This window comes from Alosa sapidissima, chromosome 15 (genome assembly GCF_018492685.1).
Source record: "Alosa sapidissima isolate fAloSap1 chromosome 15, fAloSap1.pri, whole genome shotgun sequence".
In the NCBI taxonomy this organism is placed as follows: Eukaryota; Metazoa; Chordata; class Actinopteri; order Clupeiformes; family Clupeidae; genus Alosa; species Alosa sapidissima.
The window spans coordinates 12,039,465-12,054,349 of NC_055971.1; the positions used below are offsets into that span (position 1 = coordinate 12,039,465).

At 43.6% G+C, this 14,885-nt stretch overlaps 1 protein-coding gene across 3 annotated transcripts in view; it reads right to left on the reverse strand.

The window, feature by feature from the left end:
- Nucleotides 1-14,885, reverse strand: part of rasa2 (RAS p21 protein activator 2) — a 54,403-nt gene that overhangs the window by 18,744 nt on the left and 20,774 nt on the right. The window contains exons 5-12 of one of the 3 annotated variants that reach the window (XM_042063683.1): nt 13,145-13,221; nt 9,405-9,488; nt 8,423-8,495; nt 7,036-7,109; nt 5,904-6,005; nt 1,385-1,538; nt 1,063-1,155; nt 489-637 (exon numbers count right to left, since the gene is read on the reverse strand). In XM_042063683.1, coding sequence (XP_041919617.1) covers nt 489-637; nt 1,063-1,155; nt 1,385-1,538; nt 5,904-6,005; nt 7,036-7,109; nt 8,423-8,495; nt 9,405-9,488; nt 13,145-13,221 — 806 coding nt within the window. Of the gene's footprint in view, nt 1-488; nt 638-1,056; nt 1,156-1,384; nt 1,539-5,903; nt 6,006-7,035; nt 7,110-8,422; nt 8,496-9,404; nt 9,489-13,144; nt 13,222-14,885 lie in introns of all 3 variants that reach the window. The other 2 variants (XM_042063682.1, XM_042063684.1) reach the window with 2 other exon arrangements.

Genomic DNA, 14,885 nt, shown 5'->3' on the forward strand with positions numbered 1-14,885 from the left:
AAACAAGAGTCCCTGTAGGCCTGGAGCCAAATGTGGTATTGATGCTGTAGCCTCTTGCGCCACAGCGCCCCCCAGTGCATACGTGCATTTAGCGAAGCAGCTTTAACACTTTATTTTACCCTGTTTTATTTCCCACTTGAGAAGAGATTTGTTGTTTGGTAAAGAGATGGGTGGGAGCTTGGGCACGGTTTGCACATTACCTGCCCTTTTCAACAGGATGTACCATTTGTTGGGCAAGGTGCAGCTTTGTGTGTGTATGAGTATGTGTGTGTTTACTTCCGTTACTAAGCAGACCATAAACAGCACTTCACTTGACGGGGCACCTGTGTGTGTGTGTGTGTGTGTGTGTGTGTGTGTGTGTGTGTGTGTGTTTATGTGTATCTTCAACTGCAGAAAGGGTATGTGCATTCACTTGTAAAGGTTTAAGTCCACCCTTGAGAAAATTGAATTGTGTGTGTGTGTGTGTGTGTGTGTGTGTGTCCACTCACTGTGTGTGTTCGAGCTCCAGCTCGGCGATGGCGGACACAAAGGGCAGCAGGCGGTTGTGATGCAGCAGCAGGCGAACCACAGGCAGCATGGCCTCGTTCTGATCACGACACACGTCACCCAGGATATGGGCTGCAGACGCAGAGATGGGCTGATAGAGAGAGAGAGGTGTGGGTGGGTGGGGGTGGGGGGTGGAGGTCAGGTCAGGTCATCAGTTGACTTATACTTTTCATACATACACTGTACATTGGCTGACATAGAGAACGCTAATGACAGAGAGACAGTTAGTTGTTAAATTACTAAAGTTATCTTTGCTCTTTTCTTCTTTTCAAATCATTGTTTTTTTTTTCCATTTCATTAATATTACATCTTACATCATGTTCATGTAAATTCAATAACCCAATATGTCAAGCTTTGGCAACAATGACACTAATTCATGCCATCATATGATTCAATTTAATTTGATTTGATTTAAGAGAGGACAGGTTAGGTCTCTGTTCACTCATGCACTTATTATTCCTTCCATAAATAAACTACGTAATTCTCTTCATGTTGGTAGGAAATGCTTACACATACTGTGTTACTTCTGCCCGGTGTGAAAGCATTCTCATATACGGCACATGCTCCTACACATGGGAGTTGTAGTGCCATTGCACATTCACAATTAGTCTTGTCATGTGAAAACAGAGAAAAAAACAAAAGAGATGAGAAAGGAGAGAGACAAAATAAAGATAAAGAGGGAGGAGAAAAAGCAAGAGAGGGTGAAAGACAGAGAGAGGGTGAAGAGAGAAAGAGAGAGAGAGAGAGAGAGGAGAAAGAGAGAAGGGGAGATATGGGAAGCGGTGGTGACAGAGCGGCAGTGACACGATCTGACCACTAGAGGGCAGCGTGCTTGTACCTTGACGTCGGGCGACTTCATCAGCAGAGTGCGCAGCGAGGCGTAACAGGCAGAGGGCAGCACCGTGTCCTCCGTGTAGGTGACATTGAGCCGCAGCGAGCCCAGGTCGTCCACCTTGGTCTTGTTGCCATTCCCCTTGGGCAGGAGCAGGTACCTGCCGGGGACAGAGGGACAGAGGGAGGGGACATGTGAGCCAGTTCCTGGAAGTGTGTGTCTGGGGAAGAGGACCACGCAGGGAGGCCCAGGATGCATGTCTCTCTCGCTGGCTACCCACAGCTCTGAGCGACAGGCTCAGCTATGCAGGCGTGTAAAAACACACACACACACACACACACACACACACACACACACACACACACACACACACAACCACAAACATACACAGACAACTGCAGATAAAAAGAAACACTCGCATGTATGAACAGCAGAAACAGTGTAAGAACATGTGTTACATTAAAAGAAATACAAACCGTTAAAAAAAGAGAGCACACACTAGATTGAGATAAGAATAGAAGAACAAGCTCTCGCTGAGATGCGTCATGTCCACTGACACAGGAGTTGCATAGGTCTCCTATGTGTGGTGTTTGGAGTGTTTTTGAGGAACAGTGTGCGCGTCGAGCGTCAGGAACTGCATTTCAGATTCAAGAGGTTAGGGAGCTGACACAAGGTACCCGCACCAGCCTTTATCACAAGCTCATCTCACCAAAGAAAGAGACCAGACACTGTTATGCTGTGGGCAAGTTAAGGCCAGCTTGCACACAGACACACACACACGTGCATATGCGCGCACGCACACACACACACACACACACACACTGTATATAGACAAACACACAAACACATAAACTTCCTTTCTTTTAGGGTAAGTTTTAGAGTCCAAACATTAGGTTCTTCCTCTGTTAAAGTATGTGACTAGTTGATGACGAAACATATTCAGCAGCTTTATACCTAACATCCTCACACAAACACATCCACCCACCAACCTGCTCTCTCTCACATACACTCGCACACACACACTCACACACAAAAGCATATTAATGCTGCGTTCCAGTCGTATTCCTAGTCATATTTCCCAGTAACAAGTAGGAACTTGCAATTTAAACGTCTCCCAAGTCGTAATTCCTACTTATCGGCTCACTGCAGGGCACACTGCAGCATAGGGATATTGTCGGAAAGATTCAGAATGGGAGAGAGGGGTGGTTCTTGGTGCCAACTGGATAGCATGGGGTGAGACTACAGCACAAAAAAAGGAGAGACACCACTGCGTCTTAAATGGCTTACTTCTGTACTCACAATACCTAATTTGAGTGCACGAGTGCATTCACACGAAAGTTACGACAAAACGAAGTATGCTACAAGTACCCGAATTGTGCACTCATAAAAAAAAGTCAAAAAGTTGAGTTTGGAATGATGGGCACTTTTCGCCCTCAACGGACGTCATCTTGGCTACAAGATCCCTTCCCTTTAAGTGGAAGAGGAGGGAGCATTTTCAAACTTGTGATAATCATGGTTGAGGAAGCTGGAGCAGCGTCGGCGAAAAACACACATTACAGATGCACAAGGACGTTATAACATAAACTGTTCATGTTATGACAAAGTAAAACCATGTCGCTATCAAATGGAGGACACCAGTAACGTTATATTTAAATGTAATTTCCGTTAAGTGTTTGACGACACTATTCTGTTGAAATTCACGCACTACGCGAGTCATCACACAGTGCACTGCCTTAAAGTACAACAAATGTGCTTCACACCGTCTGAAGTACAACTTTGTCTGCACAAGAGGAACAGACAGGTGACCACAGGACAAGCAAAGATGGGGCAAAGCATAGGATTGGAAACTCCTGGTGGATGTCAGAAGGCAACTGCAAGTTCCACAATGTATTGTTGTGACACTTTTAGTTCAGACATGGTGTGTGTGCATTGCATACATTTACATGTATTCTTCTAGTAGACGCTTTTACCGTAATTTCCCAACTATTAGCTGCAGTTTATACACTGATTTTGCAACATTTCTTCAGCTATGAGGTTAATACACAGGGGCAGTTAATATGGGATTAATATAGTTTTGTTTTTTTAACTTGCATAAAACACTGTCCTGCGGTTTGTACACAATGCGGCTAATACACAGGAAATTACTGTACCCAAAGCGACTTACATAATGTGAATTATATGCAGAACTGGTAGCAAAAGCAAGGTAACAAGGCTGGCAAGCACACACAAGACCAGGTAGGGTAGGTGTTAGAGGGTTTGTAGCAACGTCAGTCACTGGTAGATTTCAGTTTACAAGGATGATCACTGATAAGAGCTGCCACTGAAATGAAAACCACTGGCTATGGCTGAGGTGCTCACAGACTTCTTGGTGTAATGCTATGACCTGAATTGACTCAGAGATATGTGAAATCTTGTCACTGTGTAACGTGCCCCAACCCATCATGAGTGTGGAGGGGGTTGGGTCCAGGACAGCAGACACCACTGTTGAGCCTTCTGGAGGTGTCACGGGCCTAATTCAACGAAACACAGGAAGGAAGGTGCCTGTTTGATAACCCCAGTGCAATGCTCACAAAGGCTGCTCTGTTGGTGATGTTGTGTGTTTTCTGTCTGTTTTGATTCTTTGATTAGGCATTCAGTGGTACTGGTAGTGCCTGTTGTGCTGTGAAGATGCACCTTTATGGATCCCGCAGGGAAGGAAAGGAGGGCCTTTACGGATCCGGACTGCCACTGCCACAAGTCAACTGTGCATGGTTTTTGGATGTCACGTCATGCTGTGTAATGTCAATTAGGCTTAGTTGTTGATCGGTTACTGTAGGAAATCCCCCACCTATAGCTGTGTGTGTGTGTGTGTGTGTGTGTATGCATGTATGTATGTATGTATGTGAGTCTGTGTGTATGTGTATGTGTGTGTGCATGTGTGTGTGTGTGTGCGTGTATGTGTGTGTGCATGTATGTATATGAGTGTGTGTTTGAGCATATCTGTGTGTGTGTGTGTGTGTGTGTGTGCATGGCATGCATTTAAAGTTGTTCGCTGCAGTTGTGGCACTTCCGTAGCCCTCATCTCGTCTGTCCTTAGATCACTTTGAACACGGCGTCCTGCCACCAATGTTGTGTAAACATTGTGTGCGTGTCTGTGAGTGTGTGTGTGTGTGTGTGTGTGTGTGCGTGTGTATGTGTGTGTGTGTGTGCGTGCGTGTAAGTGTGTGTCTGTTTAGAGATAAGGGAGCCTGCTGATACTAATCTGCATGTTTTGAATGAGGGCGAATGGACTGAAGCGTGGGCGAGAGTTTGCATGGAGCCAACACACACACACACACACACACACACACACACACACACACACACACACACACACACAGACAGACACTCTCCTGAGAGTCCTGGAAATGTGAAATGTGAGTGTTCAGTAGATTGATCTGTGCAGGAGATCAGTGCTGTTAAGGAGCCTCTCTACAGGAGTGCATATAGAAACCTGCACAATGCCAACAGCATGGCCAGTTAATCAGAAATGCATCATAATAAATCATTTTTAGTTATCAGTTAACAACATACAAAGTGCATACACAAGAATGTAAGAATGTCTAAATTGACAGACAAACGAATACAAAAGACTAAAAGAACTTTGTTGAAGACAAATGGCTAAAACTATCGCAACAGTCTGAGTAATCCTATACGGTAGGGCCTATAGCTTTTTCAGTTTGGGGGGCTGTTCAGGATGCATGAGGTCCCACTAAGAGGCGTCCTCTTCGCCACACTTCCCAAAGTCACCTTGCGGAGCATGCCCGTCACTGCCCGAGTAACCGCGCCCGGCGGCACGGGTGTGTGTTCGAGCAGAGCGAGCAAGCGAGCGGAGCCCCGGGTGACCGTGACAGGGCAGTATGACGTGAGCGGGGCTGCTGACGTCAGCCGCCGGGCCACGCCGGCCTCTGATTGGCTGGATAAGGGCAGCACCTCTGTGGCTGGTCACTATCTGCTTTTCCCATCTGGTTGTCGGCGTGTTTCACCTGACTCGGCTGAGCATTCCTCTGCATATGTGTATGTGTGCGTGCTTATGTTTGCAGGCAGTAACAGATACAAGCTCCTTGCATGCTTTCTTCTAACGCCAATCCAACTAAACAAAAACTTGTTGCATAATGCTGTGCAAATTTGTTTTGCCACTGTAGTAGTTGGTAGCGCTGGGCTGCATGTGGCCGTTTCTCTGTGTCTGAGGTATTATACATGCTTGTCTCTGTGTGCACACCATTGCAAATGCATGTCCATTTGGAATGAATTGTTTTGGGCTCATGTTTGACAATATATAGCACAAGACTGAGTTTGAATGAGTTGATGATGATATTCAAAATTAAGAGACCAAATTTGCAAATTTGAATATGACTGTCAACTCATTTGAATGTCACTCAGCAACCGTAGGATGACATCAGAAAAAAGTGCAGTGGTCTCTTCATTTTTTTCCAGAAATGCATGAATGTGTGTGTGTGTGTGTGTGTGTGTGTACATCAAGTGCATTTGGAGTGTGTGCTCTTACCAGGCTCGATGGACGTGGTCATTTTTCAGGATCTTCAGTGACACCCGCGTCTCCCCCAGAAACACGTCCTGTGCCAGATTCCCATTGTTCCACAGATCGACCCTGCAGAGAGAGAGAGATAGAGATAGAGAGAGAGAGAGAGAGAGAAAGAGAAAGACAGAAAGCGGTAGATGGCATAGCGAGAGGGAGAGGAGAAGAGCAAGATAAAAAAAAACTGTTAAGTGAACACAATAAGATGAGATGTGTGACAAAACACACACACACACACACACACACACACACACACACACACACACACACACACACACACACACTCTCACTCGGTTCCATGCATAAGTGTGTGTACAGAGACACAACAAAGCTGCAGGAAAAAAAACTAAATCATTCGTCTCAAATCTTACATCAAAATCTTTCCAGGTCAGCCTTCATCAAACGTGTTTGGTGAGAAAAAAAAAAACTCCAAACAAACAAACAAAACCAAACCCCAACACAAATATATACACAGCAAACAGTCAAACCTCCTGGGTCCCCTCCAGCTCCCTGTGCGGTCAGCCCCAGCCAACAGTGCACAGCCGTGGGCTTCCTTACCACAAGCATGCAGTCCACTCCACTCCACTCCACTCACAAAACCATCAGCACAGTCCAAAACTCAGCGCAAACTGCACCACATGCATTCAAAAAACGCTCCGTCCGAGCGACTGGTGTTGCCTTGTTTATGGTGTCTCTACTACGTGGGCACACACCTGGCCTTACCTGCCGGATCGACCAGAGCGCTAGCTACGTGGGACAAGTTGAGAGTGTGGGCATTAGTTTATTGGGTGCTATGACAACCAGAAGCGCTGGTCACCTTCTGGCCAACACTTTTGTCGCTTACTACAGAAGGCCTGTCTGGTGTGACATCGGCAAATCCAAACTCTTCGTTTTGGAGCCAAAAAAAAGAGAAACAATAATGTCTTTTGCAGCAGTTCATTAGTTAACCTTTTGCATCTCTACATGTTTAATATACATTCACGATATGTCAAGAAATGAAAGAAAGTAAAAAGGTAGATGGGAAAAGAGGAAAGAGAGAAAAAGAGAGAAAAAGAGAGAGAAGCAAAATTCCCAAAGAGAAAGAGGTGTTCAGGAGACTTACTTGATGGCCAACTTCTCAATGTCCTCCTCTTCCACCGGGAACTGCGACTTCTTGTAGTTGCTGGAGCGTGTGACCTACAGAAACCCACAAGGGACAAATTAAGGGCTTGTGTCTGACACCACATCTACCCAGAGGCCTAATTTAAATGACAGGAAAAGTGCAAAGTCAATCAAACTTTTTTTAGTTCAAAGTAAGAACTAAAGCTGATAGAAAGCTGAAGCTGATATAGAATAGAATAGAATATCTTTATTGTTATTGTACATGTACAACGAAATTTGAAAGTGGATGTAATTTTCCTGTGCAAAAGAGAGTTCACTAAAATAACTCATAAAAATAAATAGATCATAATAAATATAAGACTAAAACGTCTAAAAGGAAACATGCAACCTGCATGCATCTGATCCACCGATGATTGAGTGTAGGATCTTGCTTATGGCATTAAATTAGCACATTTCCTTTTCCTTTCCTTCTCCTCGTTATCAAATTAGCTTTAGGTTGACTTTAGACTTTGCTCGTAATTCAAATTAGCTTTAGGTTGACTTTAGACTTTGCTCGTAATTCAAATTAGGACGTGCAGTGTTAAAGCCGTGGATTGAATTGCCACATGAAATTCCAGTTTAACCAAACGCTTGATGTGGTAAATTACAAACAAGGTCAAAGTAGAATAATCACATCACATAATTCACTGGAAGTAGGTTACACCAGTTAGCCTAAAGCTCTTTTTTAATTACTTTGTAAGGCCAGTTTTTGTAACTAGTGAAATAGATTATTTCCAGTGGTATTTTCATGATGTGTTTTCGTGTAGTTTTCAAAACAAAGAATTTAAATCTAATTCGAGTCTCATATGGTTGAGGCTGAAGTGCTATCAGCTATGATGATCACTCTCTATAAGCACAGTTGACCCCTGACCCCAGCGCCATCCAGCAGGTCAGAGGTCAGGTTTACCCAGAGCCTCGGAGTTTGCTCTGTGGTCACTCATTTACCACCAGCTACCAAAGATGCGATAAAGGCTGTCAGTTGGACAGGAATGGAAAAGGTGTGAGAACTAGAGAGTGTGTGTGTGTATGTGTGTGTGTGTTAGTGAGTGAGTGAGTGATTGAGAGAGAGAGAGAGAGAGAGAGAGAGAGAGAAAGAGAATGTAAGATCAGATAGACATAGTGGGAGAAAGGGAAATTCTTACTACTACTACTACTTACAGTATACTATTACACATACTACTAATGCTTTGGCAACATTGTATCTTCAGTCAAGACAATACAGCTTAATGAACTGAATTGAAATAAAAGAAAGAAAGAGAGAGAGAGAGAGAGAGAGAGAGAGAGAGAGAGAGAGAGAGAACACATGGTAGTAACAGAGTGAAATAAACACAACACCAGTGTGTGTATACCTCGAAGTAAAATGTCTCCTCAAACTGGGGGTCACTTGTTTTCTTCTTAACTTTTGTTTTCTTCTGGTCAGACCTGTGAAAAAGACCAGTTGATTTGCCATGGGCGTCCAGCACATTTTCTTCATTTCTGTCCTCTACTCTGTCGTCCGGAACGTAGAAGAGCGCTCTCACTTTACCAACACAACTCCTGTCCCTACAGAAGAACCTTGCATATGGAGGACATACTATGTAGATTATGAAGGTTAAAGATAGACATTTGTCCACCGCTTCTACGCAACCATTAAAAATTCTCCTGTGTAAAAGTTGGAGATTATGGGGTCTCATAAACCTGATAGTCTGAAGTTGACTGTGGATTGTGATGTTGAATCCTTTACTTTAACCAAAGGTTCAACTCTCTGTTTTAACTGTATGCTTTGTGTTCAACTGATCAAATGCAAGCGACTTAATGTTCTTTCAGCTGATCTAATGCACGCTTCCTTGCCAATCTTTTATTTCTGTATGTTCTTGTAAAAGTTCTCATGCATTTTACCTTTTTTTTGCAATCTCTTCATTTGTCTCTGTTCTTTCATGTGGGCATTTGTAAAACACTTTGAATTGCCAATGTGTATGTAATGTGATATACAAATAAACCTCCCTTGCCTTTATGGCATATAACATTCAAGTGAATAGAAAAATAGAATCATATAAAGTGGCGTTTTTCAGTAGTAGAGTTCAGAGTAGGCCAGAGCTCTTCTACCCCTGCGTGAGACTACACCATTTACTTCACGCTGGATGCACAATGAACACAATGGACATCCGCTGCCCATGCTGTTGTGTTGTAATAGTGTTGTTCCCCTTGGGGGTGAGAGCTGGGTGGAGGCAGGTGCACCATGGGATTGCGGAAACACCTAAGTCTGGGCCGGCAGATGGCCACCGCAGGAGGGCCCGGCTAGATTATTATGGGATGGCAGGTGTCGGTGTCTAGGTTGGCAGGTGGTGTTACCTGGCGGGGCCAACGAGGGCGACGGTGGCATATGGGTCGCAGTTCTGTCCGCTGATTAGAGGCAAGCCCTGGCACGCGATAATCCTACACAGACAAGAGAAAGAGAGAAAGAAAACAAGGAAAGAAAGAAAGAAAGAAGGAAACAACAGACAGACAGTCAATGACATGCTGAAGGCCAACATCAGCTCCTGTCAGTCTGCCAGCCAATCAGGGTTGTGTTCTTTATGACATCATCACAGGAAGTTCCCTTTTCTATGGCAGCATGGAGGGGCATGTTTGAGCATGCCAGCAGGTCCACTTGTCTAGACTCAGTGTCACAGGAACTATCATCAGTTCCAACCAAAGCACAAGAATAGTCAAACACTAAGCTAACAATGTTAGAGAATTCATAAGGACATGCTGTATATTTGCTCCTTCAAATTCAACACAGTATGAAGTAAAGTCACATAAATGTAACAATAAATGTATCAAAAAAAGAGGGACATGTTTATTTGTCTTAAATTTTCAGAGTAACACACAGAGATATTTTTTTCTCTGTTATTCAAACAGATGGACATTCACTCCTGCAGGGTTCCATTCAGGCTGTGGAATGACTATTGCTTCCCATCCCTGAAGAAATAACAAGCCCGCAGCGTCAAACGTCACCACCTGATCTCCTGTGGCCGCACTAAGCCTAGGATAGTCCTTTTAACCCGGGAGCCTCGCTCCACCCTGGCGGCCCGAGCTCAGGAGTCAAATGGTCAGGTGTCCTCACTCCGCCCCAGGTGACCCACCCCATCACCTGTGCTGGCCTCGAGCTCTGGCTAACTGACAAGTCAGCAGGAAAGCCTTTCCGCAAGAGCTCCGGCCAAGTAGGCCAAGACGAGAGCCGTGCAAATGGAATGGCCAAGCGGGATTAATTCACGGTTAATTGGTTTCTACTCACAGAAGTGAAAAATCTGACTAAATAATTATTATGGCATTATCAGCAGATGAGAACAGAAACTGATTTTGTTATTATTAGAAGACTCATAGGGTTTGTGCTTTGGAGTAAATACAGACAAGTGAGAAATCAGGGTGCGAGAGAGAGAGAGAGCGAGTCAGGGAGTGAGATAGATAGAGAGAGAGAGAGAGAGAGAGACAGAGAGGAGGGAAGACACGCAGCAGGAAGTGTGTATGTGTGTGTGGTGTGATCGGCGCTGGGCTGTCATGACGACATCACTTCTCCCTCAGCCACGGAGGTAAAAACACTAAACAGACGCATGGGTGGGGAGGTGCGAAAACAGACACACACACACACACACACACACACACACACACTTCTTTAGAGAGGTGACGATAGAGGGAGAATGGGAGATAGAGAAAAGACAAGATAAAGGGTGGAAGAGACGAGGGAAACTAGAGTGAGAGAGAAAGAGATGAAGACAGAAAAGAGAGAGAGAGAGAGAGAGAAAGAGAGAGAGAGAGAGAAAAAAGGAAATCGAGAAACAAACATAATAGTGAAGCGGGTCAGGGGTTGCGTGTGTGTCGTCGTGACGACAGCACTGAAACCACAGTGGTCACAGGAAGTGGAGCGCCAGCTTCCTGTCAAGATGCCATCACTTCCTCATCTCTCTCGTACTGCTCACTGAATGAGCAGGGACAAGAACCGTCAGCATTCACACCACACACACACACACACACACACATATACGTACACACGTAAGCAACACATGACCAAATTCACTTTGACACCTTCAGTATGTATTTGACTGTATTTGAAGTGCCACAGGATGAGCAAATGCGCCCACATTCATAAAACGCACACACACGCGCACGCACACACATGCACACGCACACGCACACACACACCACCACAAGCACAAACACAAAAACAGTGAGCTTGATACGGAAGGATACTCCAGAGGCATGAAAAGCACAGCTGGAAGTAGAGCTGGAGCTGTTTTGACAGGCTTATTAAGAATAGCTACAACATCATAGTCTCTCTGGAGATGGGACCACACTCTAAGTCTCTCTGGGTTTACATGTTCTCTCTCTCTCTCTCTCTCTCTCTCTCTCTCTCTCTCTCTATTTCTCTCTCTTGCTTTCTCTCTGTGCATGTATGTGTGCTCATGAGCGTAGGTGCTTTTCTGTAAGAGTGACTATTTCTGCTCAGGTTCAAACAGCTCCTGCTACTGCTAATCCTGCTACTTTGGGATAATAGCAGTTCTTAAAAAGGGACGCCAGGCCTCTGCCAAAATGTAACTGAATTAATATCAGTGGAGAGCCACTGCATACCGCAGCACGCTGTTAGACAGCTGTACACTGTCTCCCATTCCTGGGACATCACGGATGTCCAGAGCCTCATGAACAATGGCACACTGTTAACTTTTAACTAAACATGCTGCACCAAAACTGTTGCAGAGCCAACTGCCAAAAGCATACTGAATAGCCTGCTCCTGTATCTTATATCTTATCTGCTCTTATATTAACCTGTGTATTTTACCCCATCTTGTGTCTTTGTGTATCTTGTGCTATTTATGTGTCCCTGACTGCGAGACAAGTTTCCCTTTGGGACAATAAAGTTAACTGAACTGAACTGAACCTGGCCACTAACTACATCTGAACTCTAACTGGCTAACTGGCTCTAAACTACTGAACACTCCACTGTGTCTGCTGTCATGGTAATGGGTCAGTCCAGTTCTATCATTTTAGGGAATCAATTTTGACCTAATTGGTGATGAAATAAACTAGCCAACTGATAAATGCTGACGTATTTCAATGCTTATATCTATGCTATCTTCATATGCAGATGTACACACACAACTGATCAACAAACTGATCAACATTTTGGACAATGACTGTCATCCACTCCACAGCACCATCATAAAGCAGAAGAGCTTGACCTGACAGACTGAGGAAGTCATTTGTCCCCAGGGCCATACAACTCTTCAATGCTTCACAAAAGGGAAGAGTAGAGATACATTTCTCTGCATAGTCTATCTGCCTCTACACCTTCCTCTACACTTCCAGGTCCTCTGACTGTACTGGCTGTCCAATGGCCCACTGTGTTACTGCTTACACTGTCTACACTGTTTACTGGCTATATTAGCCCACTTGCACAACACCTCCCTAACTTCTCTAACTTCATACTTGACCAATTGCTGATACCCTATTACATCAAACCTTAATACGTCAACCTATCCTTGCACTGCTGCTATAATTCTTATATTACTATGTTTACATTTTTCATTTTCCGCGTATATTGCCCATATGATTATACTATAACTGTTATATTACTATGCTATTACTATTTTTCTATGCTTATATTACTATGCTTAAATTATTATTATACTAATATGCTTACCACACTTTTTTCTCTTACATTGTCCATATTTAATGCTGGTCTCTTATATTGTCCATATTTATTGCTGGTATCTAGACTTAATCCCTGCGCTGTTGCACTGTTGGACTTATTTGCACTACCACCATGACACACACCTCATAACGCACCTTACCACTGCATACTGAAACACAGGGTCAGTCCCTGCCCTGTTACTGTAAGTGCCTCATAATTATACACCATAAGTACATTCATGTGGATACTTGATTTAGTATCTTTTACTGTCCTTATTAGTAATGTGAATTTAATGTGAAGTTATTTTTTATCATCCTGTTTATGTTATAGTGTATGTTGTGTGTGATGTCTTGAGTTACCGGGACCTTGAATTACCCCTAGGGGATCAATAAAGTATATATATCTATCTAGATGTGTCGCTTACCGAACTGACAACTGCTGACCGAGCGAACCATTCTCTGTTATCAGCTCATTCAGCCTCATCTCCAAATGCACCTTCCCCTACGAGAGAGAGAGAGAGAGAGAGAGAGAGAGAGAGAGAGAGGGATAAGAGAAAAAAGCAGAGAGGGATGTTAATGACATGTAGAGATGTAACGATATGAAAATTTAACCTCACGGTTATAGTGACCAAAATTATCACGGTTTTAAAAATGTGTTCAATATGTTCAGAAAGGACTAATAGGCCTGCACAAGCTGAAATAGTTTCAAAAAGTGTGCCAGCATTTACTATTACAAAATATAGGCAAAACCTTATCGAAAGTGCAACATTTAACCAGGGACGCTGGAACTCATTTTCATCTGGGGGTGCTCATAGAGGGGGTGCTGGAGGAGGGTAAAAAAAATGTTACTGAGTAGATGTGATTCCTTTATTCTGGTGCATTTTAAGGTGGCCTATTGCTATTGGAGAAGGGCATATTTTCATTCACATTCATAGGCCTACATCCTGACTGCACAAACAAACCTGGCTGAGCTGAGCATTCTTAATTCATAGCATAACGTTAACGTGGCATTGTGTGTTGTCCCATTCACTTTTTCCTTGGTCATGTTTAATTGGCTTTGTGCCACAATTAAATCCATCAAGTTGATAACAGAATCAGTAGGGTACCAGTTTTGTTTCATTGTACCAAGCCTACTGTATGTCAAAAGCAAGCTTGGGTGAAGCTGGGAAGGATTAAACACACGGTTTCCACACCGTGGTAATCATCTGTGATAATCATGATATTTGAAATGAAAACGGTAATTGTTATCGTCAACATTTTTATTGCGGTTTACCATTATACCGGTAATCGTCACATCCCTAATGACATGACTGAAATCCTCTGACCTATGAACACAGGGATAAACACACACATATACACACAGAAATTTGATCGTCTATGATTCCTCACATTCTCAGTAGATTGTGTAACCTTTGATCCTTTCACCTCAGATGGTTAGCTTTCAGGGATGGAAATGAAATGTTTTGTCCACCTGCCACTGTGGCTGGTGGATTCCAAAATCTACCAGCTACTCAACTTTTTTACCTGCCACCACAGATGCAACGACATGAAAATTTTACATCACGATTATAGTGACCAAAATGATCATGGTTATCCTGAAATAAGCATAGCAGTGGCACATGAGAGCATAGTAGCAGCTCCTTAATGGTAAAAATTGAAACGCAGCACCTAGTGCCAATACTGTGGGGGAGACGGTAACCTACTAGTTATTGTAGGAAACGTCACATCAGCGTACCCCAGACTAACACAAACTAATTTGCTTACCTGTTAAGTTATGTGACCATTCATAACCCCATCCTCATACATTACCCCATCCAACACTGAAACAGTATGGCCTACTAAGCTTCAGGAATTACAGCGTGATTTAATCTTATAGGATATAAGATTTAATCTTATTTAGTCTTATATAATCTTTCTAATTTTTAACTGTCAGCGCCTATACAAATTTGATCGGCTCATATAATAATTGTTGAATGCTAGCTCTATCTACAGTATTACCTGCCATAGTGGCTGGTTAGGTTGACCAAATTCACCTGCCAGTACACAAATTAACCTGTATTTGGCAGATGGCGGGTGTTCCATCTCTGGTTGTGTTTAAATGTGGTGTGTGTGTGTGCGTGTGTACATTTGTATGTGTGTCACCAACCGTGGAGGAATATCATGATA